General features: G+C 40.9%; 1 protein-coding gene across 2 annotated transcripts; it reads right to left on the reverse strand.

Moving 5' to 3' along the window:
• Positions 1–519: 519 nt before the first annotated feature.
• Positions 520–27,435, reverse strand: rps6kal (ribosomal protein S6 kinase a, like). Of its 2 annotated transcripts, none has more exons than XM_086223028.1 (22): positions 27,110–27,435; positions 24,842–24,901; positions 24,623–24,739; positions 24,466–24,547; positions 24,288–24,368; positions 23,274–23,353; positions 22,553–22,659; positions 22,153–22,190; positions 21,800–21,942; positions 21,634–21,704; positions 17,739–17,827; positions 17,450–17,514; positions 16,972–17,074; positions 16,696–16,820; positions 12,454–12,576; positions 8,668–8,757; positions 8,423–8,581; positions 8,177–8,338; positions 7,950–8,026; positions 5,842–5,959; positions 4,934–5,074; positions 520–1,967 (listed from the first exon to the last, which is right to left on the reverse strand). In XM_086223028.1, the coding sequence occupies exons 1-22, from the start codon at positions 27,134–27,136 to the stop codon at positions 1,842–1,844; spliced, it is 2,184 nt and encodes a 727-aa protein (XP_086079154.1). In that variant the 5' UTR covers positions 27,137–27,435; the 3' UTR covers positions 520–1,841. The 2 variants fall into 2 exon arrangements, with proteins under 2 accessions (XP_086079154.1, XP_086079153.1); XM_086223027.1 differs by lacking the exon at positions 27,110–27,435 and adding an exon at positions 25,786–25,905.
• Positions 27,436–27,972: the final 537 nt, after the last annotated feature.

The following is a 27,972-nucleotide window of genomic DNA, read 5'->3' on the forward strand; positions in this document are numbered from 1 at the left end:
TGTCAGACTAGTGACTCTTCCAGGGTGAGCCCCGCCTCTCGCCCAATGTCAGCTGGGATAGGCTCCAGCCTAATCCTTCACAGATAAGCGGCATAGACAATGGATGGATCATTAGAACCTTGAGATGGCTCTTGTTAGCATACATTCATTTGACCACCGAGATATAATGTGTTAATGTTGTACATGTATATTAGATTAAAACAAAGTGGTCAGAAGTTCATGATCACGAACGTTAGTAATATTTAGTCTCCTGATATATGCCGAGTTTATGATGGCTAATCTGAGCGTACAGTAGAATGATTAAAAAATGGCCGATGGATCATGATGGCTTCTTTTAGTGAACATTTAAGTATGTCAACTTCAATCCTTGATGTGCTATAAAACAGAATCTTTATGCCATACCTAGAAGGAAAATTCAGGGTGAGATACTATAATTACAACTTTTGGAAATAAAATGGCTGCTTCTCAGCAAAAAGGATTGATGAACTCACCATGAATTAGTGTCACAAACAAAGTGGATGCATGTCAATAATGATCTTTAATGTCAATATATACAGAACTTGAAAGAAAAATAGAATCTTAAAAATCAAATGAAATAAATACAATATCATACAATTTCCACAATGTCTTTTTAAAGAGATATCCATGGAAATTATTATTTTTTCAGCCTCTGGTTTGATGGGGTGCGTCCCATCCCCCCCAGAGAAATCCCTACAGCTCCCCCACATGCTCTTCATCCACAATATCTTCATTATTATATATACTGTATATATCGAATGTAATAAAGACTCACAAGCCAAATTATTAAGTACACCAAGACACACTATAATACAACAGCTCGACAATAAATCCTCCCTTCATGAGGATGATAATGTTCAGTTTTTATCGAATTTGCTTAGGAAATGTGCCGACTTGCTTGAATGTTCATTTGGAGAATGTAATTCATAAAAAGTTGTTGTATTATACTGCTTCTGTTTAATCTTGAACTCAATAAATTGACAAGTGGGTGTATATATGCAGTCTAGAATTCCTGTTATCATTACCACAATGTTTCACATTCAAGATAGTATCTTTTGTCCATCTGCAGCTTATTTTTTAAACTCTTTTGATACATTGTTAGCATCACAAAGTAGCGTGAGTCAGGCTGACTTTTAAAGGGAAAAGAAATAGAGGTTCTGTCCACACATGCATTTATGTTACCAAAAGTGCTGGTAGATGATTTTGATCCTGAGGGACTCTTGAGTCTGACTCAAGCAGAATTATTTAGTTTTTTTGTTTACAATTGTCCCCCAGTCAATATCATTGTGCCAATACTCTCACACATAAATCACTACACTTCACTTTGAAGAAAAAAGTAAAGAGAGCAAAAGCAAACAGGGAAGGAGAAAGATTGGGGGTTATAGAGGATGGCAGAGCACAGATGAAGAGCAGTGTGGGGGGTGGGGGGGCACAGTTTACGAAGCAGCTTTGAATCAGCCAATCACAGTGAAGGAGAACATCAGCTGGTGTGTTTCTTCTTGAGGAAGAAAGAATGAAAGGCGAGAAGGGCAAGTGCATATGAAAGCTGTGGAAATAAATACAAATCTGTCTCCCCAGCAGTAACAGATATGTGAGGTTCCCCTCTTCCTCTCTGGCTGACTTCTTCACAATGCTCGTCCAGCGGGTGTGTGTGCATGTAGGTGTGTTTGAGTGTCAAAATAAATAGATTAAAAAGGGAGACAGTAGATCTGACTGGCCAGGACTTCAGTCTGGATGTGCGCATCTGGGGTTGCAAATGAGGAGTCCGACTGAGAGTGAGGTGAGAGTGAGGTGAGTTGCGGGTGAGTGCCATATGTGTGTGTCTACATGTCTGTTGAGGTGAGTTTCTTCATGCTGCGTCTCTGGGCTAGACTGGATGCTGCCACGGGTTCCAACACTGGTTGACTGGTCTTCTGGCTTAGTGCTGAATAAGTTGCGGCCATGGCTCCCTGGGGAAGAAGTTAGATATTATACACCCTATTTTTTTTTAATTAATGACAAGGGTCAGTCTGTTTTGCATTACTAATTAGGCAAAATCCCCAGTGACTGGTCTTTACATTTCACCATGGATTATAAGGCCACATGTCCACATGACCTTTTTTTCCTGGTTGAAAAGCTGCATGAGTTTGTCAAGTCTCAGTGACGACGTCAACATAACTGGCAGTGACAGACTAGCCTATAGACTAGCGTTGTCTTTTTATTTATTTGTTTTTGTCCAAATTTGTTTGATGGTTTTTTGTTATGACCATCAACCAGGGGATGCACTCCATCATGGTTTTTGTGGATGTCAGACTGTCCTCAGTCTGGAAGCCATAGCTAGGAGGATATGGATGCATGATACAATCCGCCACTGACAAAAACACAGCGAACCAACACTCACAATTAATCATCTGTTCAAATGGGCTTTTCTTTCTCATCATTACGCAGTTTTTATAAGACATGATATTGTTTGGGATAAACAGATGTGGGAGGAATAAGCTTCACCTCCATTTTTCTAAGGTGGACCAATCTGACTGGTTGCTTAAAAAGAGATAGTGATAAGACTACCCTCTTTTTAAAAGTTGTGATTTTCACATAGAAGTGCTCAGAGCAGCCCCCCCCCCCAAAAAATTCAATTTTATTTTACCTTTATTTAACTAGGTAAGTGATTAAGAAAAAAAAAACTTATTTAGAAAGACAGCCTGAGACAAAAAAGGAAGGTCATCCTGAAAAAAAAAAAAAAAAGTATAAGGCAAATGCCCAGTTTTCAGTGAACACGACTGAAAAGACATGTTTAGAGGAAAACTGTCATGCAAAGACAGGTCCCAACTCTGTTTTTGTTTTTTGCGGGAAAAATTAGAGCAGTGGCCATTGCTTGAGGGCCAGGGAAATGGGTTATATGACATTACAAAACCTCCTTAATAATTTATGACTACGTCATTGAGTTAATAGGGTTAGGGACAGATATTTGTTATTTTTGTTGTTGGAACATGATGTAAACTTCAAAAAGTAATATATCATCATTTAAAAAAATAGGGCTGCAAATAAATCATACCTTAGATCAATTTGAAAATCATGTCTCGTAGACAGAAGACCCACCATAGAATATACATCCTCCTCAGCAGAAGTTAAATCTTACTGTGGCAGCGGTGTCCAGAGGAGCAGCTCAACATGAGCAGCTGTCACCGATCATGACACATTTTCTCCTGTACCTCTCCACAGGCTCATTTCTTGTCCATCCCTTCCTCTGGTCTAAGCCTTTTTGCACCATTCTACTTATTTTAATGAGAAAATGTTGTTCAAGATTTATCAGCTCTAATTCAAAAATAAATATTTGCTCTTTGTCAACCATCAGTCTTCAAAGAACATGAAGCAAGTCAGCACAGGGCACAAAAACCCTGCCATTAGCATTACAATCACAGCCAGACCATTGCACAAGTAACAAAGCCTATGGAGACCCAATTCACAAGTGAAATACATACATACATATATATATACACACATATATGTATATATTCATACATATATATATACACACATATATGTATATATTCATACATATATATACACACACATATATGTATATATTCATACATATATATATACACACATATACACACATATACATATATAAATATACATACACACATACATATATACACATATATACATATGCACACACATATATACACAAACATATACATATATACACACATACATACACACACACATACATACATTATATATATATATATATATATATATATATATATATATATATATATATATATATATATATATAAATATACGCGCGCACACACACACACACACACATACACACATACACACACACACACACACACACCATTAAATATGAATGGAAAACCTACTTCAATATTTGATAGACTGGGGGTTTCGGAGCACCACTGGACTTTAAACTGACTTTAAACTGAAGGGAAACACCCACTCTCATCTCAGTTAACACAAAGAAGTCTCTCTGACGGTTGAAGTAGAATTCATGGTAGGACCGTTATTGTGTGCATTAGCCTGAATTGCATAGTGTCTAATTAAGAGGTCAGTAAGTGTATATCCCTTGGCAACAGGCGGGTGGATAAACAGTGTCATAAACATCTCTGGTAAAACATGATTTGAAATGCGCCTCTCGTATGTCATATTTTCTTTCCTCCATTAAGTTACAACCCTGTCCAGAAACGCTTTTTCCTCCTCAACGCCTTAAGTTAAAAGACTGCGCGCTGCTGAAAATAAATGCAGCCCACAGCGGTTTTTTTCAGGGCGACGAAGCATTATCCTAATTTCCTCAATTTTCTAATCCAGACTGGTAGCATCAGCTGCCTGAGTGAGTGTAATATTACTTTGAGGTACTGTAACGATACTGTTACATCATTCATGGTGCCGTGACTGACTCGATTAATAGTTTAGCAAAGTGGCCAATATTTAAGCTAGGTTATCCAAACTTTCTTTAGCTTGCTAACATAACATGTCACTCTCGACTGATAATATCAGTGAAGCGTGAAAGACACAACGAGGCACGTCATGGAAAATAGGAAACTTATGATTTTTTTATTTCACAATCTAGTTATTATAAACTTACCATTGACTTAAACTGCTTGGTTTTAGTACTCGTGCGCTGTTGGCTTTTCAGTACCGTACAATACCTCCCTCTCACTCTGTGGGGATGCTGTGGAGCGTGTCATGAGAGGAGTCGGAGCGCCCTCTACTGAATACACAAGGACATCATTTCTAAGAAAAGCGCCATATTACCAGCATTTTATTACTGAAAATTACGTGGCCGTTTACCGCTTATTCTCTAATGGCTATAGTTGGGCCCTAACATATAGCCAGTGGACTACACTAACACAGTGGAGGGTGGTCCTGTGTGTTGGTCTCTTTCCTACGAAGCAGGATGTACACTCACCTTGACAAGGTGTGGTGCATCATGGCGTGTGAGCTGGAAGTGTGGTAGCGAATCTCTGCAGGTAATCCAGGAATGCTTTAGAACCTGCTCTGCTGTGTATCGCTGGTGAGGGTCCACATGGAGCATATGGGAAAGTAGATCCTATGACATTAAAAACAAACACATCAAGGTATTTGAGGAAGATATTCAGTTTGAAAGGAACATTATGATGACACACTGAAGTTGATCTTTTGAATATCAAATATTATCACTAGAATTATTTCATGCTATTGCACATTTGTATAATTTTATTGTAAATGCTGTGTCAATTCTTGAATTACAACCGAAAATATGTTTTAGGGTCACAGTGAAGTTGACCCTTGTGCACAAAAATCAAATAATCCCAGGATCCAATTAAACATGTCTCCCAATTTAGAGGAAACTCTCAGGAAGTGTTCCTAAGATACTGAGTTCAGCTGAATGGGACAGATGGAATGCCTACCAAAAGTCATGTAAAACAGATCTGCCCCAAAATTGAATGGCCTTTACCCAAGTTGCTGAACTCCCCCAACAATGTTCGAGGAAAAAAACAAAACAACAACAACAACAACAACAAAAAAACAGTAGAAAATATAACTTGATTGTCAGAGGTAATAAAACTGCACTAATAGAAAGTTGGGAAGGGACACATTAGCAAATATGGGCATTAACTGTATCCGCTGGCTTATCTTTCAGGATTACTACATTTTCATACCTGTAACCAATACTGCTGCTGCTCATGTGCACAATGAAGCTCATGAGCCCTTTCACTGAATCCTAGGACAAAGATTTTTATCTCTCTCTCAAATGCCTTGGGGATTTTGTGTACTATGACAAGTTATTGTTTTACTGGCAACGGGTGGTACGAAACATTAAACTTTCCCGTTTACCTTTGAGGTGTCTGATACAGTGTCCCAGTTTCCACCCGTCAAAGAAAATTTTCCAGACCCTATTCGAAGTAGAATTTCCTCTGGTGTGTCGTTTGGCCCATTTGCAAATGGTGTGTACCTGACATGAGGTAAAAAAGAAATTAAAACACACTGTAATAAATCTTAACTTGTACCATTCATACAGCACTTAATACAAACTATCTCATAAGCCCCTTTCACACTGCATCAAAAACGTGGGTCAACATGGGTGTTTGGGCACTCTGAAAGGGTTGACTCGGCATTTCAACCCACATCCACCGACCCTCCAAGCGACCCGGGTGTTTAGCGACTCGCCTTGGCTCTGCTCGGCTCGCCTGCAGTGTGAAAAAGGCAACCCATTGTCTCAATTTTCCTGCCGCATTCTGATTTTGTCACTGTGCCGCCTTTCAGGCTGTCATTGTGGAAGCTCCGGGGAAAGAAAAAACAAAACAAAACATTGGGCTGGGCTGCTCACTCATCTCTCAATAAAGTTTTGGCCTCTGCCATAAGATCAGTCTTCCTGTTGATGTCCCCGAGGCTCTATTTCACTCCTTTTTTCAAACAATTTATGTGTGTATGATCTTACGTGAATTTATCAATGCTTGGGAACTCCCAGCAACCGGGGAACCCTAACGTGAACTGTGCAAGCGCGGTCGTGTTTATAAACAACTTGTATAGCGATCTTCACATCTTTTTTATCGATCATGGCAGTGCAGTGGCAAAATCGTGAAGTACGCGAGCTGCTCGCCATCCGCGGTGAAGAGGAGATCAGGCGGCAAATCTCTAGAACCGTACGACACACGATGATTTATGGGAACATCACCGGCATTTTGAGACATGGCACACTTTTATGTGTAATGATGACGTCAGCACTATGATGCACGAGAGAGAAAAACACAGGTACGCAGCCCTCACAGCGGGAGCTCAGACCAGGCAAGTGCACACATAGGGCCCTAGGGGTACTTGAGCCCCTGCCCTTTTAGCCCTGTATTAAAAAGTGCCCTGTGTGTGTGTGTGTGTGTGTGTTTTTTTTAATAACATTAATAAATTCCTGTTAGTGATGTAAAATAAAAAAATCTGAGGTACAAAAACTCCACGGTATTCTACCGTACCAGTTTTGTTGTAATACTGGGTTGTTGTGTGTGTTGAGGCGCTTCTCTGTTCGTTGCGGCTCCACGCGGTCACAGAGAGAGCAAGCGGGCGAGTGAGTGAGAGGGAGAGAAGCCGCTGCCCCATGTGTAACTAAGGGGACATGACAGTGGAGCAACTTGAACCTGTGAGTTCTGGTCTAACTCGTTGCTGTCCATTCATTCAAACTGCTTAAATATGGGTTGCCTCATATTTCAGAAAAATGCTCTAGTTTTGCCTAATTTTCAAAATAAAATACACCGTGTTTTCGGTGGATCATAGCCTATTTCCCTCACTTCAGGTCTGAAGTACAGGTCCGAGGTTTAAATTTAGATAAAGTTTATTGTGACTTTGCTACTGCTGTGTGGGCTCACAAAATGATAATAATAATAATAATAATGATAATGATAATGAAGTACCTTCTGGCTCAGACCCTAATAATATAGTGATTTCAGCATTATGGGGATGGTAAACTGTAGGTTATCTGTGTTTAAAATGTTACCATCTGTATTTAAACTGGATTCATGTTGATTATGCCTGCAGCACGATGCCAAAAAAAGAAGGGATATAGAAAAGGAAGGAGAAGGAGTGGCAATTGCATATCACTTTCACCAACACTGGACACATAGCTAAGTGGTTAGCTTTCTATTAGTGCTTTATTTTTAATTTGTCATTACTTTCTATGGTGGGAAAGGACCAAAAAAATAACTTGCGCACATGCTGCCCTTTTCTGACTTTGAGCCCCTGCCCCTCTATGGTCATTTGCACGTCCCTGGCTCAGACCCGCATCTGCTGGAAGCTTGAATGCGCCCTGATGCCGAGCAAAATTAAGAATTATCTGCTAAGACACTAGATCTATGGTAAACTAGACTGTCTTGTTAGTCTGACCATACTGCCAAGGGCAAAGTTTGGCCAATTAGATTTGTCAAATGGATATGGATTTGTTTCTTATTCAGTCTTACCCTGCCAGCATTGTATATAGTAGAACTCCAAGACTCCATATATCACAGGCTGCATCATACCCTTGCCGCATTAGTACCTAAAATAAACACAAAGTTTCACACAAACAGTTTAACAGAGATGAAGCACTGGCAGGGATGTATATTTTATTTCTCTACATCTTTAAAAGTTATCATCCATGCTACTACCATCTGTTCTCTTTTAACATGCATCATTTCTCCTCTCTCACCTCTGGTGCCACAAAGTTGGCGGTGTAACAGGGTGTTAGAAGCAGACCGTTTCCACCTCTAAGCTGCTTGGCAAATCCAAAGTCACAAATCCTGATAGAGTCCGGATTCCCAGAGTCATCCATATACAGGATGTTGCTGGGCTTCAGGTCTCGGTGCACCACCTGAAGAGGAGAACAAGAACACATAAGAGAATCTCTGATATTCACTTCACTTATGCTTGTAAGTGTTATGAAGTGTATCCTCACTCCTTGGCAGTGGAGGTAGTCAACAGTCTTGGTGATGGTGTAGAGAACAGCGCTGGCTTCTCGCTCAGAAAAAAACTTCTGCCTGAGGATCTTGTCCAGAAGCTCTCCTCCCTTCATCAGCTCTGTCACCAGGTAAACATACCTGCCCTCGTCATACACCTAATGCACACAGAGCAAGAAGCTGTTATGAATGTGGATAAATACTTCAAAACTTGATGAAATGCTCACAAAAAAATGGCACTGACGTCTTTAAGAGTGATGATGTTGGGATGCTGCCCATATCGCATTAGGATTTCAATCTCTTCGGAGGGGTCCCTCTTACTTTTGTCTATAATCTGTAAGGCAGGTAGTAACAGACAAAGCAGAGACTGAGTCAATTTTTTGCATATTATAACAGAAAAACATTGTCAAATCAAAGCTCTTCAGCTACTGTGTAAAGATATGCTGCCCTCTGCTGGCTCTTGGCAGCACTATGAACATCCGTTGTGATAGCTCTACTCTCAGTAACAAAGCCAAGACTCCAAAACTCTATTAACCTACTTTCCAGTGCCACAGGAAAATTCATTCATCTGTGGCCCTGAAATTGGAATTATAAAATGGACGGCTGAAGGAGATTGGAAGGAAACAAAGTAACCACATATGCTAATCCTTGATGCAGTAAAGACATTTAAGTTGACATTTGTTGCTCTAAGCATGACACAGTTATGACAAAACTCTAAAACATTGTATATATATGCGCACACGTGTGTATATACATATATACACATTTATATATCACATACATATATTTACATGTATACATATATACACGTGAATACATATTTATCTATGTATATACACACAAACACACACACACACACACACATTTGGGCACACCTCATTAATTTTTTTTAATTTATTTTCATGACGATAGATTCTCACTGAAGGCTTCAAAACTATGAATGAACATATATGGAATTATGTAGTAACAAAAAAGTGTGAAATGACTCAAAACATGTTTTATATTTTATATTCTTCAAAATAGCCACCCTTTGCTTTGCACACTCTTGGATTCTCTCAGTGAGCTTCACAAGATCATCACCTCAGTGGTTTTCTAACAGTCTTGAAGGAGTTCCCAGAGATGCAGAGCACTTGTTGGTCCTTTTGCCTTCACTCTGCGGTCCATCTCATCCCAAACATCTCAAATGGGTTTAGGTCAGGTGACTGTGGAGGCCAGGTCATTTGGCTCATCACGTCATCACTCTCCTTCTTGGTAAAAAGTCCTTTAACAGCCTGGAGGTGTGTTTGGGGTCGTTGTCCTGTTGAAAATCAATGATGGTCCAACTAAACGCAAACCAGACGGGATGGCGTGTCGCTGCAGGATGCTGTGGTAGCCATGTTGGTTCAGTGTGCCTTCAATTTTGAACAAATCCCCAACAGTGTCACCAGCAAAGCACCCCTATATCATACCTCCTCCTCCATGCTTCATGGTGGGAACCACACATGTAGAGACCATCCGTTCACCTTTTCTTTGCCGCACAAAGACACGGCTAGTAAACCAGCAATCTCAAACTTGCACTTATCAGATCAAAGCACAGATGTCCACTGGTCTAATGTCCATTCTGCTTGTTGCTTTTCCTTAGTAGCGGTTTCTTAGCAGCTCTTCAACCATAAAGGCCTGATACGCACAGTCTCCCCTGAATAGTTGATGTAGAGGTCTGTCTGCAACTAGAACTCTGTGTGGCATTTATCTGGGCTCCAATCTGAGGTGCTATTAACTTGCCATTTCTGAGACTAGAGACTCGGGTGAACTTCACCAGCAGAGGTGACTCTTGGTCTTCCTTTCCTAGGGCAGTCCTCATGTGAGCCAGTTTCGTTGTTGCGCTTGATGGTTTTTGCGACTGCACTTGGGGACACATCCAAAGTTTTTGCAATTTTCTGGAGTGACTGACCTTCAGTTCCTAAAGTGATAATGGACTTTTGTTTGTCCATACTTACCATATAGAATTCACATTATGGCAAGAACCAAACAGTTGTCAAATAGGGCTGTCAGCTGTGTACCAACCTGACTTATGAAAAACAAAACTGATGCCCTGACCCTATTAAGAAAGCAAGTAATTCCACAAATGAACCCTGACAAGGCGCACCTGTGAAGTGAAACCATTTAAAGTGACTAAATCATGAAGCTCAGTGAGAGAAGGCCAATGGTTTGCAACGCTGTCAACAAAGCAAATGTGGCTACTTTGAGGAATGTTATTATCATTATATATACACACAGTATATCTATCTATCTATCTATCTATCTATCTATCTATCGAGAGAGAGAGAGAGAGAGAGAGAGAATCTTAATCTCTTTGGATTGCTTAAATTGTCAGTGTATTTGTGTTTGGGTTGACAGGGACAGTTCAGCCTTTTTCCCCCTCTATGGTCTTTATGTTAAACTAAGCTCTGGCTATAATTAGCCAGACTTCTCTTTTCAACCTCTGTAGTCTTTATGCTAAACTAAGCTCAGGCTAAAATTAGCCAAATAACATACTCACTGTGGCTTCATATTTACAACATATTTTCAAAGAAAGCATATGAACAAGGAATTTGCTTCTGTTCTCTTTGATAAGCAGTCCTCCACGAAATGTCCAGCATATTTTGGGGGCTTACAAGTACGACCCAGACGATGTATTCGTCATGGGCCTGTCATGGGTCTATCACAGAAATATTGTATCAGTGTATACATTTCCTTATACGCACCCATATTGAAAGACATTTACAGCACATAAAATGCAATAAACAACATCTATTATGATTCAAAGTTGGTATGACATAGTGTGTCCAGCAGAGACACTCCACTTCCTCCACCAGGGAAATACATGTTGACCGAGGCAAGAGGCTCTTTTGTTTCCCATCTGAAATCACAATGACCAGTAAGTTCTGACCTGGTTTCTGGCCCAATATCTGCCAATTAATCTTCATGATTGAGACAGGGGGCGGCACATTGGTGCTGTGGTTAGCACTGTCACCTAACAACAAGAAGATTCTGGTTCCAGCCCCTGCTCTGAGGTTATATGTTCTATGTTCTATTTTTAAAATGCAGTATACCATGCAGGTTGGCACAGTGGTGCAGTGGTTAGCACTGTCGCCTAACAACAAGAAGATTCTGGTTCCAGCCCCTGCTCTGAGTTTGTATGTTTTCCCTGTGCCTGCGTGGGTTCTCTCTGGTACTCCAGCTTCCTCCCACAGTCCAAAGACATCAAGAGGGGACGAGGCTGATTGATACTCTAAATTGACCGTAGGTGTGACTGTGAGTGTGAATGGTTGTCTGTCTCTATGTGTTGGCCCTGTGATGGACTGGTGACCTGTCCAGGGTGAACCCCGCCTCTTGCCCGAAGGCAGCTGGTATAGGCTCCTGCCCCCCCCCCCCCCCATGACCCTTAAAATGATAAGCGGTAGAAAATGCATGGATGGATGGCATTGAGTCTGGCTCCTGGAAAGATGCACTGACTGAGGAACATGACAAGAAAAGCCGTGATATGTCAGGTTAGTTGGAGGAGATGGGCTGGAAAGAAGTCATGGTTGAGGTTGAAGATATGGTCCAGTTGAGGTAGAGTGCAGGGGCTTTGTAGCCAGTTCTGCTGCAAAGCTCTTAAGGGAATCAGAGGCCAGTCTCATAGGTCAGTTATAAAAGCACTTGCCAATGCTGCAGAAATAAGCAGTCACTGGCTTTTGCTAAAAGGAAGCAATGCTGTCTGAGCTGGCTCGTGATCATTTAGAGGCTATTTATGAGACACACACCTAGGTTTGATGAGTCTGTGGTGTGTGGGCCTCACGGGGGGTTCTTGTGGTAAAAGGCTTAAACACCCAGTGATGTTGAGGTGCACAGTTGAAGATGTGTCTAAAAGGCAGCAGCAGGGGTCATCTCCAAGAAAAACCCCACTCAAATCAAGTGCAGGGCAGAAACTTCAGGGATTGCTACACCTGGTCATTCAAATTTGACTATCAAAAGCAGACGAAGAGTAACAGTTTTGCTGGGAGGGCATTCAAGTGCAATGTCTGCTCACCTTCACAGCATAGTCCATGGCAGAGACTCTGTGTACACAGCGTTTACAAATGGAGTATGAGCCCACTCCTATGTCCTCCTGCAGCTCATACAGGTCAGAGAACTTGGCTGCCCCCCCATGCATCTGAAAAGAAAAAAAAAACAAAAAAGACTGTGTGAATCTTAACATATGACTTGGTCAGGGGAGAAACTATTGCATAGATGAATTATAGTTGGGTTCATAATGTGTATTCCTATATCGTCATCTATTTTCTGTTGTGGTTCAGTTAATATTAGTATTTAGAGTACTGAAGCAGCAAAATACATTACATGGTTAAGCTAGAGAGATTTTAAATGCAGTTGTAAGAGCATAACTTGTCACTCATATTTTCATATATTTGATTTGAGTCATAAAATTGTTTTTAACAATGTTTCTCCATAAGTAGTCAGCCTTAAAATAAACCTGGTTATCCTGGGTGCTGCAGGAGGATCAGAGTGGGACAATATCCCACTGGTAACCAAATTATCAGTTATGATTCATCTAATAAATTACAATTTCAATGTCAGGATAAGTTGAGTGAAAACAGGGAAGTATGGGCTGTGAAATGGCACTTAATTGGCAGAACTGACAAAACACAGCCCTGGAAAGGTCTGAGCAGGAGATGCCGTGCAATACTTCGAGGGGCATAAGAGCAAAGGACTTTGTAGTGCACCGGTAAGCATGTGGTCCCGTGCAAGAAGTGGTGGCTGGATCAGCTCTAAAAATTCCCTCACTTGCTACTTAGAAAAGAGAACAGGTCTCTGCTTCAAACACAAGAAACAGCTCCTGTCTGATTAATTGAATAATTAATACTGTAACGTAGGCTGAGAACATATCATTAGACATGATGCATGCACTGGAGTATAAGGTTATAACTCAGGTTAACCCTATCACCCCGCTCCGAACCCATGCCCCTAAGAATATAAAGACACTGTAATCACCACTCGACTAAAGGGTCAGTCTGTAGATGCTACTAAGGAGCATTTAAACTCGTCTGTTCAGCCAGTCAGTCTTTCAACCAGCTGTTTGTGGCATCAAGCCATCAAAACTACATGAACTTTTACATTTCATTGAGTAAAAATCATTATGAATAAAACATTTTCAGTTAAACCTAGCTGTAATTCACAGTCTACAACAAAGCCACTACTGTTGGTCTTTACAATTCAACAAAATGTTCCATGTGGCACAGAATGCTGGTGGGGCGAACTATCACTGATATTGATATTGATGTTTTAGGGGATGGAGCTCATAAATTTCCCCAAGAATTTATGGGTAATTACATATTCCACAGTCACAGTGCCATAACAACATATTTCCTGCCATTGAAGTACTGACCCCCTTTTTCACACGTCACTCACTGAGTGGCAAAATGCTGTCAAACTGTCCATGGCAAAGGTGTGAAAACATTTTTAGACTGAGAGCACTTTGGAAATAGCATCTAAAATGTGGTATCTGCTGGGCCCTGCAGAGTGTAGTGATGGCAGCGAGGGTGTGTGTGAAGTGTAGGACTCAACTCTAAAGCATTAGCCATCATAGAAAACATTCTCAGTAAAGAAATATTAAAATTAAATACATGGCTAATGGACAACACTGTCACTTCTGACTGCACTGTAACTGTAGACTTGCTCAAACTAGTCTTTTGCTGTGTGGATAAAAGCCATACTTGAGTAAACCTATCCAGGTGGGTTTTTAAATAAACATTTGAAACAGTGGTTTGAAAAAAAGTCTCTCAAATTAAAAAAAGTTTTCTTTATGTTTATTGCAAGACGATATGAGTATGGCTGTGATAAAGATCGAGAACTATGTATGCCAATTACGCGCTTGAAAAAATTTGCATAGATACAAACTTAATACTAAAGATGGCAGATACAGAAATATTAGATTCAGATTCAGATTCACTGTATTGCCATTGTAACTAGTACAATGAAAAGGTAAGGTGCAGGCCTTCCACTGCAGAGAAGATATATAAATATAAAAACAATATAAGAGCAATATAAAAACAAAAGTGATGAACAATGTGCAATATACTGACTTTTGAAGTCTCGGGAAGGCATATACGTAAACATGGTTTACATGGTAGAGAGGCCATAAATATTAAGCAACTACCGTAATTTCCGGAATATAAGTCGCTACTTTTTCCCCCTGCTTTGAACCCTGCGGCTTATACAACGGTGCGGCTAACGGCCACTAGGGGTGCTTCTTTGGTTTTGAGAGCTACGAAGGAGAGACGAGGAGAGTGGCTGACGAAGCCATCCTGAGGCTGTTCCTTTCCGACACTGAAGATGAGGACTTTGGTGGTTTTAGTACGCAGGAAGAAGACGAAGACGAGGATGGTTGACTGACTTTTCTTGTTACAGCCACGTTACTGGATTGATGGATTAATAGATTAATGTACGGGACTTTTCTGGTAGGCCGGTTATATTTTAAGCAGACGTTACTGCACCTTTAGGCCTACTGCCGTGTTACAGGCACTTTCAATTTAGCACTTAAAAAAAAAAAACACATTTAATTTAGGCATTGCCTCGTCAAGCGCTGTAAGCTTTGTTTATGGTACGTGCGCTGAGAGCGCACCATTTATTTCTGCACAGTAAATACGTTTCGAATGCTGTGAAAGTTTGTGTGTCTGAAACGCTATGTATCATGTGATACAGTACAGTTTACACAGCACGGTACATGTTCCGTACTATTGCACTAAATGGTAACACTTGAATAAGTTATGCATATATGCAACTTGTTGTTTGTAGGAAATGTTAATAAATGGGAAGCTTCCCCAAACAGCCATCTCTTTCCTGACAATCCCCTCTGTTCACGAATATGCTGTGGCTTATAGTCCAGTGCGGCTTGTATATGTACACATTTGTTTTTTTCCCCTAAATTTTGCTGGTGCGGCTTATATTCAGGTGCACTTTAGAATCTGGATATTACGGTACTTGAACTGATGCAGCCACATTGCTGGCCATGACCATATTATCTGTCATGATGGCAGTAGAGTATTCCAATAAATATTATCAGAGATTCCATCCATCCATTTTCTGTAACGCTTATCTGTTAGGGGTCGCAGGGGAGGGGTGGAGCCTATCCCAGCTGACACTGGTCGAGAGGCGGGGTACACCCTCGACGGGTCGCCAGTCCGTCGCCGCTCTATTATCAGAGGTTGTTTTATCTACTTCGGGACAACTATACTTGTTGGGTGCACTGATGGCTTCACAGTACTTTCAGCCATTGAAGGAAAAGGATCATAAAAGCTTTTGCATGCATTGTAGAGTTAAGTGTATTACCAGTGGACTAACATGATCTAAATCAGATTTGATGAGTCCATTTGCATGACATCTTGTGATGTCAGTCTAGGTTGAGGGCTGGTGGATATGGAAGAAAATCTGTGACAGTCATCAGTCTTTTGAGGTTTGACGTGTGTTTGGATTCATCATCAAAGAAACGCTTCTCAAAAAAGATGCATACCAGAGGGGATACCATGTCTGGGCTAAAGAGTGCTAGGTCTCCTTTGATTAAGTCCAGGTGTCCAACTGTAGTGTAGACAAGTCATCATGAGACTTGAATATTCACACCATCACATTTCACCGCTGGTTTGATACATTATATCCTCTCTCTCCTGCTCTACTTTACTACCAAATGTCTCAAACAAATAAAGTCAAAATCAAATAAAGTAATGTAAAAAGGACTTTTTCCCTCAATGATATATCCTGGCTCACACTAAGCTACTAGATAGCCTCCTCTTAATTGCTCATTGATGGACACTTTGTCTTCTGTCTTTGATCAAAGTGGTTTTCTATCTTTTATGGCCAAAACCTTCGCCTATTCACCTTCTTATGTTGTGGTTATGTTTGGTCTGCCTTCCTGCACTTTGGACACGATATACTTTTATTTTAAGAGTCATTCACTACCTTGCTTAGGAACATTTATTTTAGCCTTGAGTTGATGCTGAGAATACCCTTTTTTCCTTAAAAAAAAAAAAAAAGACATCTGGCACTTTCACATTGGTCTGTTTTGTACTGTCACAGAGCGTCTTATTTGGAAATTTGAGGCAGAGCTGTACTTACAGGGGAACAATGGCTGTTCAAAGCTACCTGAGAAGTAATGTAGAGTTTTTATTCTACTTTGGAGGGTTTGGGGCATTTATGATTTCTCAAATTCCTAACAGTTTTACACGAAAACACCAAACCTTTTACCTGTATAATTGGTGATCGCATGAAAAGAATGGTTCACCTGAACTATCGGGAGTATGCTGAGCATCGATGAGCTCTTGTTCTCATCCATTGGTGTTGGAGCAACAAAACTGAAGCCTTTGAAGAGCTGGTGGGCATTAGCACTGGGAGGGATACCTGGAGAATCTTAATACACAAAAACGCTTCATAATACCATGAACATACAACTGCCCACTGAATTTTGCTGTTACAAGAAGATTCTGTATGTACTTGCTGTTTGTACGGCTACAGACTTTTTAAGTTAAAGGATGTGCACAGAGCCTGTGAGTGGATTTACCTTTAGGTGTTTTAGCAGTGAACTCGGGGTCGAAGCAGAACGTGTCATCTGGTTTACCTGCTGCAGGCTTAAATGGGGGCTGAAGCTCTCTCCTGTACAGTTTCTACAGTGGAGAAGACAAGCACACACATGCAGAAAACCCACATACATGTCACAGATAAAACCTTACTGCAGGCTGAGTGGAGTATGTGACCATATGTGAAAGACACATCCCAGATTAACGCCCTCCCATCCATCTACAGCTCTATCCAGCCAATGGTGTCCTGCTGGCTCTTAAACACTCACACAGAGCTATTAGTGCACACACAGTGAGGACTGGCACTCTGCCCAGAAGCATACATACAAACTGATAGCCAGAACTCACTAAGCCAACTGTTTCTGAGGTGTGAATCCTCAACAGAAGCTGGAGGGTTACGTGCGTGTGTGTGGGGCCAGCGAGAAATGGGAGGGGTGTGTGTGTGTGTGTCTGGGCACTCACATTCCAGTCGATGGTGGAAAAGAAAGCATGGCGTTTGATCTCCTCCACTCCATCGGGGCCGGCCCCTGAACACACAGATCAGTCTGGTTCACTAAATCTGGCACCATCATCTTTTTGCTGCTTTCAAAAGGACCAACACCTTCACACATTTTTCTCTTGCTCAGGATGTGATTTAAATGAATGCCAAGATGTTAACAAGCTGAAGCTAAACCAATGTGAGAACCACCTCCTCAGTTCTTTTGACACACACACACACACACACACACACACACACACACACACACCTTACCTAGTCTGTTGGCCGGGTTACGTTTAAACAGCATTCTCAGCAAACTCTGAGCTTCCAAACTTAGGAACTGAGGCATTCCTAACTTCGCTCTGGGGGGCAAAATAAAATTAATTAATATGTGTATGTGGGGGTTATTTAAAACCAGATAAAAGCTTAAAAAAATGTACCCCATTCCTATTGCCAGCACATGTGGACCAGTTGTGGTTCTGTTTCTTTATTTCTGGGTGTTTTAGATTTGAAGTCTCAAATGGGCCGGAAAACACGTTTAAAATTCAGTATCGTAGAAAGCAGCATGGAGGGCAGCAGAAGTGTTTCAACAGTTACTATTCCATACCTTTACTCCAGTCTGTTCTACAAACTCAACACTAACTTTAAGATGTTGGTGCACTGCTTAAACACAGATGGGTTGAATTTGAGGCTGAGATGACAAAAAAGTTGTGATGGTACACATCCTAGCATCACACCAAAAGCAGCAAGCAAATTACTTTAATACATTGACCTGTTTTGTGTTTATATCCATACCCTTTCCCACTGTAGAAAAAAAACAACCCAAAAAACAATTGGTAGAAGCTGTTTGCAGACTTTCCACCAGTGGGAAATCAGCTTTAGATATCAGCAGTGTTTCTCCAAGGTTGACTGCCCTTGATGTAGCATTGCTATGGCTCACCAGCTGCTGCTCCTCCCTGTTGGCTTCCCTTCTTTACTTAATTTTGGTGTGAAATAATGGTTTAAGGGATACCAGTAGTGCCCTTTCTCCCTCTCTAATGTAACAAAGCGTTGTCCACTTGAGTGACGTAATCTTTATTTCACATGGCTAATCTGCCTTTAAATTAGGGAACATAAACATAATATTTGTTGTCTTTGCTCCTATCCAAGTCACTGCTCGGGAGAATGCTCATCAGGGCAGACTTCTATTCTTTCATGCATCAAATGGTTTAGGGCCTAGTCACACTGCATGATTCCTCAGGTGCCCTAGCAAATTTACAGTATGGTTTGTCTGACTAGTGTGATCGCTCCGTACAGCACCCAGGTACAGTTCATTTTCCTATCACTGGCACGGCTGGAAGATGTAGGTGTCAGTATGGTACATGGCACATGCATATGGACAGTGGCCACTTGTGTTTTGGTTGTACACACAGTGAGAGTGACTAGACACAAGCAGGTACATTGAAAAATACTTTCCAGAAGTACAAGTAATGTTAGACAATAGAACGACATCATCTTACATGTGCGGCTTGTCTTTTGCTAGACAATCATAGTTAAAGCACATCATAAACCATCAGCTTTTGATGCAAACTTGTCAGCACTTGGTACTGTGTGTCTACAGTTGGAGTCTGACAACATGAGATTTTCACTCCCATACATCCCGCAAAGTACTCTTGTCCTGCTCCTGTGGTGAAATGTGATCCTGACCGTGAGATTCCCAACCAAATATCCAGACTTATACAGCTCAGTGATTTGGCAAGTGTGCTCAGGCCAAGATTCATGTGGGCATAAGCCAACCAGGGGGGGGGGGGGGGGGGGGGGGGATCAGACTCAAACATGGTACACAGTAGGACTGGGCAATTAATCAGAGCTTGTCAGAGAACTATTTGGACAGCGTCACAGACAAGTGTATGAAATAATCATTGGTTAAATTTTAATTGAGGAATGAGAAAGAATCATGATAGTGAATGGGGCATTCTAGAGCTGAACAATTATAGATTTGAAATCAAAATTACGATTTGAGACATGATTTGCCAATCACAAAGGCTGTCTTCATTCTAGGTACATTCTAGGGTTTTTTTTATTATGTGACAGACAGTGATGCTAACCAATCACAAGCACATGCGCCTCTTGTATCAGCCATTGCCATCAGAATTGTCCAAAGGCCACTGAATACACTGTATCCCCAAAAACAACTATTCACCAAACAGTGCAGTCTGCCAGGAACAGGAGAAGACACTACATCATGGACTCCAAATTGCCAGCTCATCATTTTATTGCTCTATTAAACTAAGGCTCTAATAAAGCAAGGTATATGTTTCCCTTGGTGATAATCCAGCTCTGAAAGATTCCTTCTGCTCTGTGTAGGTGGTGGTGTGGGGGTGGAGCTTCGTGGCTCCACTACCTGGCTGCAACGTGCAGGGAAAGAGCAGGGATGAGGAGGATGCGATCCAGAAAATGAGCCCCAAATGAAACCAGTACATCATGGCAGAGCAGCTGAAGTGACGAATTGTTGGAGTTCTGGTATATCGCTGAGCAAAAGTCAACTCCATTTATGAAGTGACATGCATGGAGTTAAGTGTGGTGAACGAAGCAAATACTTTAGAGCTGCAAGAACGAATCGATAAAAATCGATTATTAAAAGTATTGGCAACGATTTTCATTACCAATTCGTTGTGTCGCGCGACAATTATGTCACTCACAATGTCGCGGAGTTATTTGAGCTGAGTTGAGCGCGGAGCGGAATTACAGGAGAGACCGTTGTTTTGAACCATGTAGGAGGCGGAGACACCGGTACGACCTAAGTCGTCCAAGGTCTGGGAGCATTTTACGCTCAATAAATCAAGAACGTGTGTTAGCTGCAAGCTATGTAAAAATGACATGACATGGAACGGGAGCACCACAGTTACGATTCAGCAGCTGAAACGTAAACATGTCGGAGTCCTTGATGATGAGGAAGGGAGTTGAACAGCAGGGTAACCCCGGGGACACACCAGGTTTGCTGTCGGCGCCCCATGTTAACAGATCCGTTCGTTCACATTCGGCGCGGAGCGACGCGGCCGGCTCACGCTCTGCAACGATCGTTTCGGCATCTAGTCTATTTTTTCCGCGACCCACGAGTGAATCTGTCAAGTTAAACAGGAAGTCGGAGACAAGAACGGCATAAAGCATCCGGTCAGCTATCAAAATAAAGCAAATTTCAACTACAACACCCCGATTGATTAAAAACTCGTTACTATAGCCGCCCAAAGACGTGGATAGGTTTATAACCTCATCAATTTGTAAACCTATCCAGAATTTAAAAAAACTGCTCTTTACGTGATAATAAATGCGGAGAGGATTAAAATAGCTTGTTGACTGGCGCGGATAAGTGAGCTTCTGGTGTGAACCGCCAGGCGCCTGGCAAGGGAAATTATGTTTGGCAGCGCTTCCGCCTCCGGTGTGTCCCCGGGGTAAGTCACTACAGAATCCTAGGTTTGTCCCGTTTTAAAGTGACGAGACGTAACGTCCCTCTGGAAGCTCGTCTGGTGCTGGTGTTTGCTTGTTATCCAGCTAGACAAGCATGAAAAGTTAATAAAACTGACGTTAAAACTAGCTCGTTACTGACCATGTTTGAGCAGGGGTGGTTTAGTTTAAAGACTGAAGACACGTTTGTATCCACTCGCCTTTTTTGCCCCATTAATTTTTCAATCTGTTGTCTTGTATTTATTCTGTGCTTTGGCCCATATCGGTTATTGTTGACAAATATATTTGTGCTAATCATGTCATTTATAGATGGAAAAACAATACTTGAGGCATGCAAGAATGAGGACAAACTCACAAATCTTTTTTGTTTTAATTATCATTTTCTACGTTTTTGTTATTCTACATTCTACCTGTTTTTATTTTTTACATTTTTGTTCTTATTTCTACTTTATCAAAGAGAGTTAGCATCAATTTCTTGAGTCAAAATCTCAAACTATCATTCTTGCATTACAATGTAGTGCAATTATGGTTTGATGGTATCGTTGTGGTGCTCCATCACATTTTCAAACTATTACACACTGACCATTGAACTGAATTTTGGAGAGAGAAAATATAATCACAAATTTCAATATCAGTCAGAAAAATCACAGCGCCTCCCCCCCTCCCCCAGTATTTCAGTGCAAGTGTTAATGTGCCCATAATCATGTAGTTCATAATAACTCACTTAAGAATCATGTTCATGGTCTCATTGCGGTCCTTTCCTTGGAATGGTAAGGTCCCTGTTAGCATCTCAAACTGCAAACATACAATAAATCACACAAAAATAAAATCATTGTCAATAAAAATAGAAACAGGTTATCCAGTGTGGAGGGTTTTGCAAGTTTGTGTACCATAAGTACTCCCAGAGACCACCAGTCCGCACTCTGCGTGTGTCCTCTCCTGTTGACCACCTCAGGGGCCATATACTCCACCGTACCACAGAAGGAATAAGCCTTCTTATCAGCATCTACTGACTCTTTGCTCAGGCCAAAGTCTGCACACAGTAGTATCATAATATTAAATGTTAGGACAAACAGGTACATGAACAGTCACATCCGGTAATTGCACCAGTTCTCTGGCAAACAAACAAAAAAAATAGGTGCAGCAAGGTCAGCGTCTAGATAGGAGGAGGTGTAGTGATTCATTTAACATTTACCCTTACTTGTTAACAATTCAATGACACAACAAAATAATCAAGACAAACCTGTCAACTTTATGTGTCCAGCTTCATCAAGTAAGATGCTGAAAGACAAAAGCACATTCAGTTGAGCTTGAGCTCATTTGATGTAATGCCAGACAGTAATTTAAAAATTCTGTGGTTAATCTTTTGTTTAGAGAAAGCTTGGTTTTAGGAGGTTTCAACTGTGGACTTGTAGTGCATTCAAAAGAATTGCTAATCTGAGACCTCCATTTAGGAAAGAAGTAGATTGCAGCATTATGGTTTTAAAAAGCTGTGATGGCCAGAGGAGGTGTAAAGTCATGAGAGGCTGTGTACATGTGAGAAGGAGCTGAAAGCTCTTTATGTCCTTTCTGAGTTGAGGGATGTTGATATAGGTTTAAAAGTGGGAAAGTTCAAAAGTGAAGGTGAAGCCTTGGACTCTTACTTTTCTGGCTTGAGGTCTCTGTAAACTATGCCCAAGTTGTGCAGATGGTCAAGGGCCAGGGCCAGCTCTGCAAGGTAGAATTTCACATCTTCCTCTGTAAACATAACCTGATAAGAACTGGACAAATTTACTCTCTGAACTCAGAAGTGGAGAGAAATTCAGCAGATAAAACAAAAAATATCAATATGAAGCCTCGGTAACCCCAAACAGAGAAAGTAGAATATTATTTTCACAATATTAACATTTCAAACAGATCCAGCAAGTTGTTGAACCGACATTGCCAGCAGCCATTACTTTGGTTCAGAGACATGCTTTCATCATGAGATCTATCAAGAGAACAGTCACACATTGCTTGAGTTCCCAGAGCAAAAGCAGTTGTTAAGAGCTGATCAGGGCCTCATACAGAGAGGCAATTAATAATCTACAAGCAAAAAAGCACTCATTTCCAGGAGGAATTGAAGTCATCATTTGAATAAAATGCAAACAAAAACAGGGGAGGTAAATAGTTGGCAATACTCGGGCTGCTACAAACTAAATTAAATGCTGCATATTAAATGTACACCTGTTCCATTAGCAGTTGTGTTCCTAGGCGTTTAGAGGTAGAGTCAGATTGCACTTTTGAATGGAAATAACAAGCTGTACTTTGCTTTTCAAACAGGGTATACACATACAAGTAGGCTTAAAGTATAATGAGATTTGAGGTAACAAGACATGAGTTTACCTCTTTGGATAAGCGAGTGAATACATCCCCTCCCCTGAGAAAGTCCAGTATTAAATACAGTTTCCCTTCTGTCTGAAAGGCTGTGGAAGAAACAAAAAACAGAAGCGGTCTGCAAGTTGATCATACTGGTGACTTGTGTAACGCTGGAGCTCGCATACACCAATTAAGTAATTTTTTTGGATGGATGGAAAATTGATCAGCAATAGTTATGATAATCCATGGTTTCCAGTGGTTTCACATTTACAAAGGAATCAATTTCTACCTGTGACTGAGCTCTGGGAAATTATCATGAGCATTTTTCTATTTTTTTGACATTCTACATATGGTTCAATGAATAATAGAACATAATTATGTGCCATACAAATAATGTGCCATTGAATATGTTCAATGGCACATTATTTTAATAAAGACAATAATAGTTGCAGTTCAATCAGAAGCCATGTGTTTTTGTTAATGTCATACAATCTTACAACTAATTCAATAATCCACTTTGATGTTGTGTAATGACACTAAAAATATTCCAATCTGTGATGATATGAAGGTGCCGATAATCCGCTTATACTAAATTCTATTTTACAGCTACCCTGTATAGTGCAGGACTTTCAAATATAAAATGAATGTCCCATATATTCAAGCCAACATCTGATGAGTTCATATAATACTATTAACCTCATTGTAAGATTTCTCTAAATTTGACTGTGTATGGAGTTTGTGTATGTGGTGACATTCTTCTGCACCAGAGATACAGGAGGCCTGCTAAATTACTTCTGGTTTGCCCTCAGCTGACTTTAATATGGATAAATAATTGAATGATGCTTCAGCTTCTTGACTTTTCAAATGCTATCAGGCCAAATGGATCAAATTCAAACTCAATTCACAGGGGTTGTGTGATGCTCAAACAACTTTTCCACTGTTGCACAGCCAAAACTGTAATGATAAAGTAGGCTAGGGTTTAAGCATGTGTCGAGAGCTGTTCATAATATCTCCAACTTTTATGATTTTGACCTCTCTTACCGTAGTGCAATTTCACTATGAAGGGATGATTGACCTCCACTAAAATGTCTCTCTCCATCTTCGTACGAACTCTATCCCTGACTGGAAGACAAAACAGACAATGAGAGAAATCCAACACTAAGGACATAACATGCTCATCCATTTGAGTTTCATGAAGAGAAACAAAGAGTCGAAATACCTTTCAAAGATGCCTTTTTTAGAACTTTCATTGCATATAACTGACCAGCATCTGGGCCCACAATCTTCCGAACAAGAAACACCTAAGAGCAGAAGAAATATGCTGAGTATGATCCAGCAATAGAGTGGTTAGATTTTGCTGAAGGGTGTGTGCTCACCTTCCCAAAAGATCCCTGACCCAAAACTTTGAGCAGCTCAAACTGAGATGGATCAGCTTTCTCACAGCCCTCTTTTACATGGTGAGTGATAGGTATCTCCTTATATGCCCCTTCATCCTACCAAAAAAAAAAAAAAAAAAAAAATCACACAATAACAAGTGGGTTAAAAACACAAGTACAAAAGTATGACATCTTCAATACACTTAAATCATTACTTACACAGTGTGTGTAAGACTCTCCCTCCTCCATGGGTTCATCCATGATCTGATGTCCATTGACCTGCAACCAAAACAATTGAGTTCATCAGAAGCAGTAAACTCTGGAATAAAGCTTGTGCATCCCAGCATTCAGCTGAACAGGACTGCAGCTGCTGCACGCCCACATGTATGACAGACAAATCCACTGATGAACTCAATGAGTCACGTATATCATCTGCACTTTTCCAACTTAGATCTCTGTTTGTTGTCACAGAGTATGGAGTCCATACCCTAAGCATGTCCAGCCGCCCAGCTCTCATCCTGTCCCTACAAAGCCCCTCATTATTAGCATTCTAGCTTAATCCCCAGCTAGAGCAAAAATAACATGTCTGAATGGCTTGGAGAGTGGGATGTTTGATAGAGCTGTAGTCAGAATTTATGGTTTTGAGAATAACTAGGCCCTGGTTCTTCTAGTTCAGTGCGATGGTAGTGTTGTTTTTTTAAAAATACCGATCAACATACCTTATCAATATGTTTTAGCCTCTCTTTTTTAAACAGCAACACATTATTTAATCATTAGTAGATACCTCTGTATCTGCATTTAAATTAGATAATTAACCAGCCGCTCTTGTACTATCGGGTCTGCATATTTGAGTTCAGAGCTGAAGCTCAGCCTGTGTGATGTATTCAGCCCGGTGTGTTTGTGTGTGTTGAATTCCATCAAGCCTCAGAAGAGGGGATGAGTCATAGCCCTACGCAAGCCCACTCAGTGGGTGGAGCCACCAGCACACTCACATAAATGCACATAACACAGGCCAACAATACGTACAATATTGCAGAGCTAAAAACTATGATATTTAACATTTGAATGAGCAACATATAACAGAGTGAAATTTGGCTTTGGTGCATCTGAAGTGTGACATTCAACCTAGCTAAAGGAGTGCTTGTGTCATAATTCACACATACATTTTCACTCCCACCTTTGCTGTGGCTCATCCCAGCTTGGAACAGAGTGCAGCCCACACCAGAGGAGCCCTTTTTCTGCCAATGGAAAGCATGATACACAGCCATACACTGTGCATCTCATAACACTGTCTTCAGTCAAAAAAAAGTGATACAAAGTGGATTAAATGGTTAGCCCAATTTAAGCGGCTAATCTTGATGTTTACCTCAGTGCTGCCCCTTGTTGTCTAGGTAAGATTCAAGGTGCTTCATTCAGAGTTGAATGGATTACACTGGGTACTCATGGCATGGTATGAGAGCAATAAAAACAAAACTTAGGAAATCACTGAATGTTTCAATGTTATCAAACCATACAATGTCATTGAAACTCTCAGAACATGTTTTAAAAAAAGAGCGGACTGGGTCATAACGGAGTGCTGCAATAGCTTTCTACTGGCTTTGAAACTGTCTTATCAGCAGTCGAACAGGAAACATTTGGAGGCGAAGTGTGTAAAGACCGCAAAGAAGGTTCCGTTGTAAAGTTTGCTTAGCTACACGTGAAAGCATGGACTTTTTAAAGTCCGAAAATAATAACTGGAGTCATTAGAATGTCATAGGTTGCACCAAAGGATGCAATTTCGCATTTTTACAATATAGTTATGGGTTCCATAATGTTATATTTGAGTCAAGTGGAAAGAATATATGATGATAATGGCGTTAAAAGAATACTTTACAGTGTTCATATTTTAAATGTACATTATTCAGAAGCATAAACATTTATGCTAATAGCAGCATCACTTGACGCTATGTCACTTGTGCTCCTGAAAAACCTGTCCCCAGTAGTGCTTTAACTCTGAATGGCTGATTAATATTTTCAACCTTTCCAACTGATTAATTAAACACTTCCCGGCTCTTCATACTTAGACGGCGGAGGGAACTTATAACGTAAACTTGTATCCAAGTTTCATCAAGCTGTCAGTTAGCAAGCTAACTACATGCTAATGCTACATATGTACGCTAGCTATGAAGCAAACTCCTCTTGAGTAGTGTAAGTAACAACAACAACCTAAAGGAGACAGCGCCTTATCAGATACAGAGCCCAGTATTCATGTGGGATATGAAGGTGAAAGTCCGGACGGACGGTTATCACACTGATAATCCTGGAAATGCAACAAAAATAATCATCTAACCAGCTGTTAGCATTAGCTAGCATGTTAGCATGCATCGCGGAGAGCTGCAGGTCGTGACGCTAATAAGCTTGAACCAGGACGAGCTAACTTAACGGGACAAACGGAAACCAAGAAGCAATATTCAACAAATGAATATGCAAGACGTGTTATTATCTCACCTCACTGCTTACGCTGTTTACCTCCATCTTGTGCCAGGAATTTTTCTCTAAGTCTAAGGCATTGTAATCCACCTATATCCCCACTCCACGTTGCATGTATTCCCCAAACAGAAGTCCGGCTGCTCGGTTGTGATGGTCAGATGGAAGCTTCGTGGCTGCGAACCGCTATCAGGATGGGATTAAGGGGATCGGTGCGGGAATGCTCGGTGTCGATGGCTGGACCATACGATCAGAGACAGCACCACTTCCCTGCCATAGATGCGAATATGGCGGCTACCGTGGTACCTGACCGTCAGTGAATGAGAGTTTATTGACGTATTAATGACGCAACTCAGTTAAGGATTTCCCCTGTCCAAACCAAAGCGGCGGATCTCGAGATGAAGGGGAGGGAGATAGGACGTGGTCGCGTGGGGGCCCTGATGCTGTATGACATGTTGTGTATGACAAACATGCATCCGGATGACGGACTATTTGCTTAAATGGGCAATGTTAGAACAAACAAGTTTAAATTCCGGTTGACAGGGTACACTCGGTCAGTACTTTAGTGGTGAGCCTCTGACCTTAAGAATTTAATGTTTTATAGCCTGTGTTTCGTAAGCCTGTCCATCCCTTGTACAAGAGGAAATAAGAGGCTTAAAGCTCATCCACTTGCTGTCCAGCTGTTTCTCTCCTATCAATAAGCACACAAGTTTTGTGTTGTGAGGTACAAGGATATGTCTCCTTTTTTTTTGCAGCAAAACCTCAAAGAGTTCCCTCTTGATTTATTGACATTTAGAGACCATTTTGAATCAATTCTAAATTGTATGCAGCCAGCCTGAATTCAAGCTAGTGGATGGTTTGAGCTGACTGACAGTAAGTAGATA

The sequence above is a fragment of the Aulostomus chinensis genome, chromosome 13 (genome assembly GCF_037954235.1).
Source record: "Aulostomus chinensis isolate RoL2024-O1b breed Wild chromosome 13, RoL_Achi_v1.0, whole genome shotgun sequence".
Taxonomy (NCBI): Eukaryota; Metazoa; Chordata; class Actinopteri; order Syngnathiformes; family Aulostomidae; genus Aulostomus; species Aulostomus chinensis.

What these genes read in the sequence shown, in the direction of transcription:
- rps6kal (XM_086223027.1), bottom strand. Translation starts at nt 25,890, where the DNA reads ATGGCTGTGTATCATGCTTTCCATTGGCAGAAAAAGGGCTCCTCTGGT. An exon ending in CATAGTGAAATTGCACTACG is followed by an intron (nt 23,354 to 24,287) that starts GTAAGAGAGGTC and finishes TTTCTTCCACAG; the next exon opens with CCTTTCAGACAGAAGGGAAA. An exon ending in TAACCCGGCCAACAGACTAG is followed by an intron (nt 17,515 to 17,738) that starts GTAAGGTGTGTG and finishes CTGTGTGTTCAG; the next exon opens with GGGCCGGCCCCGATGGAGTG.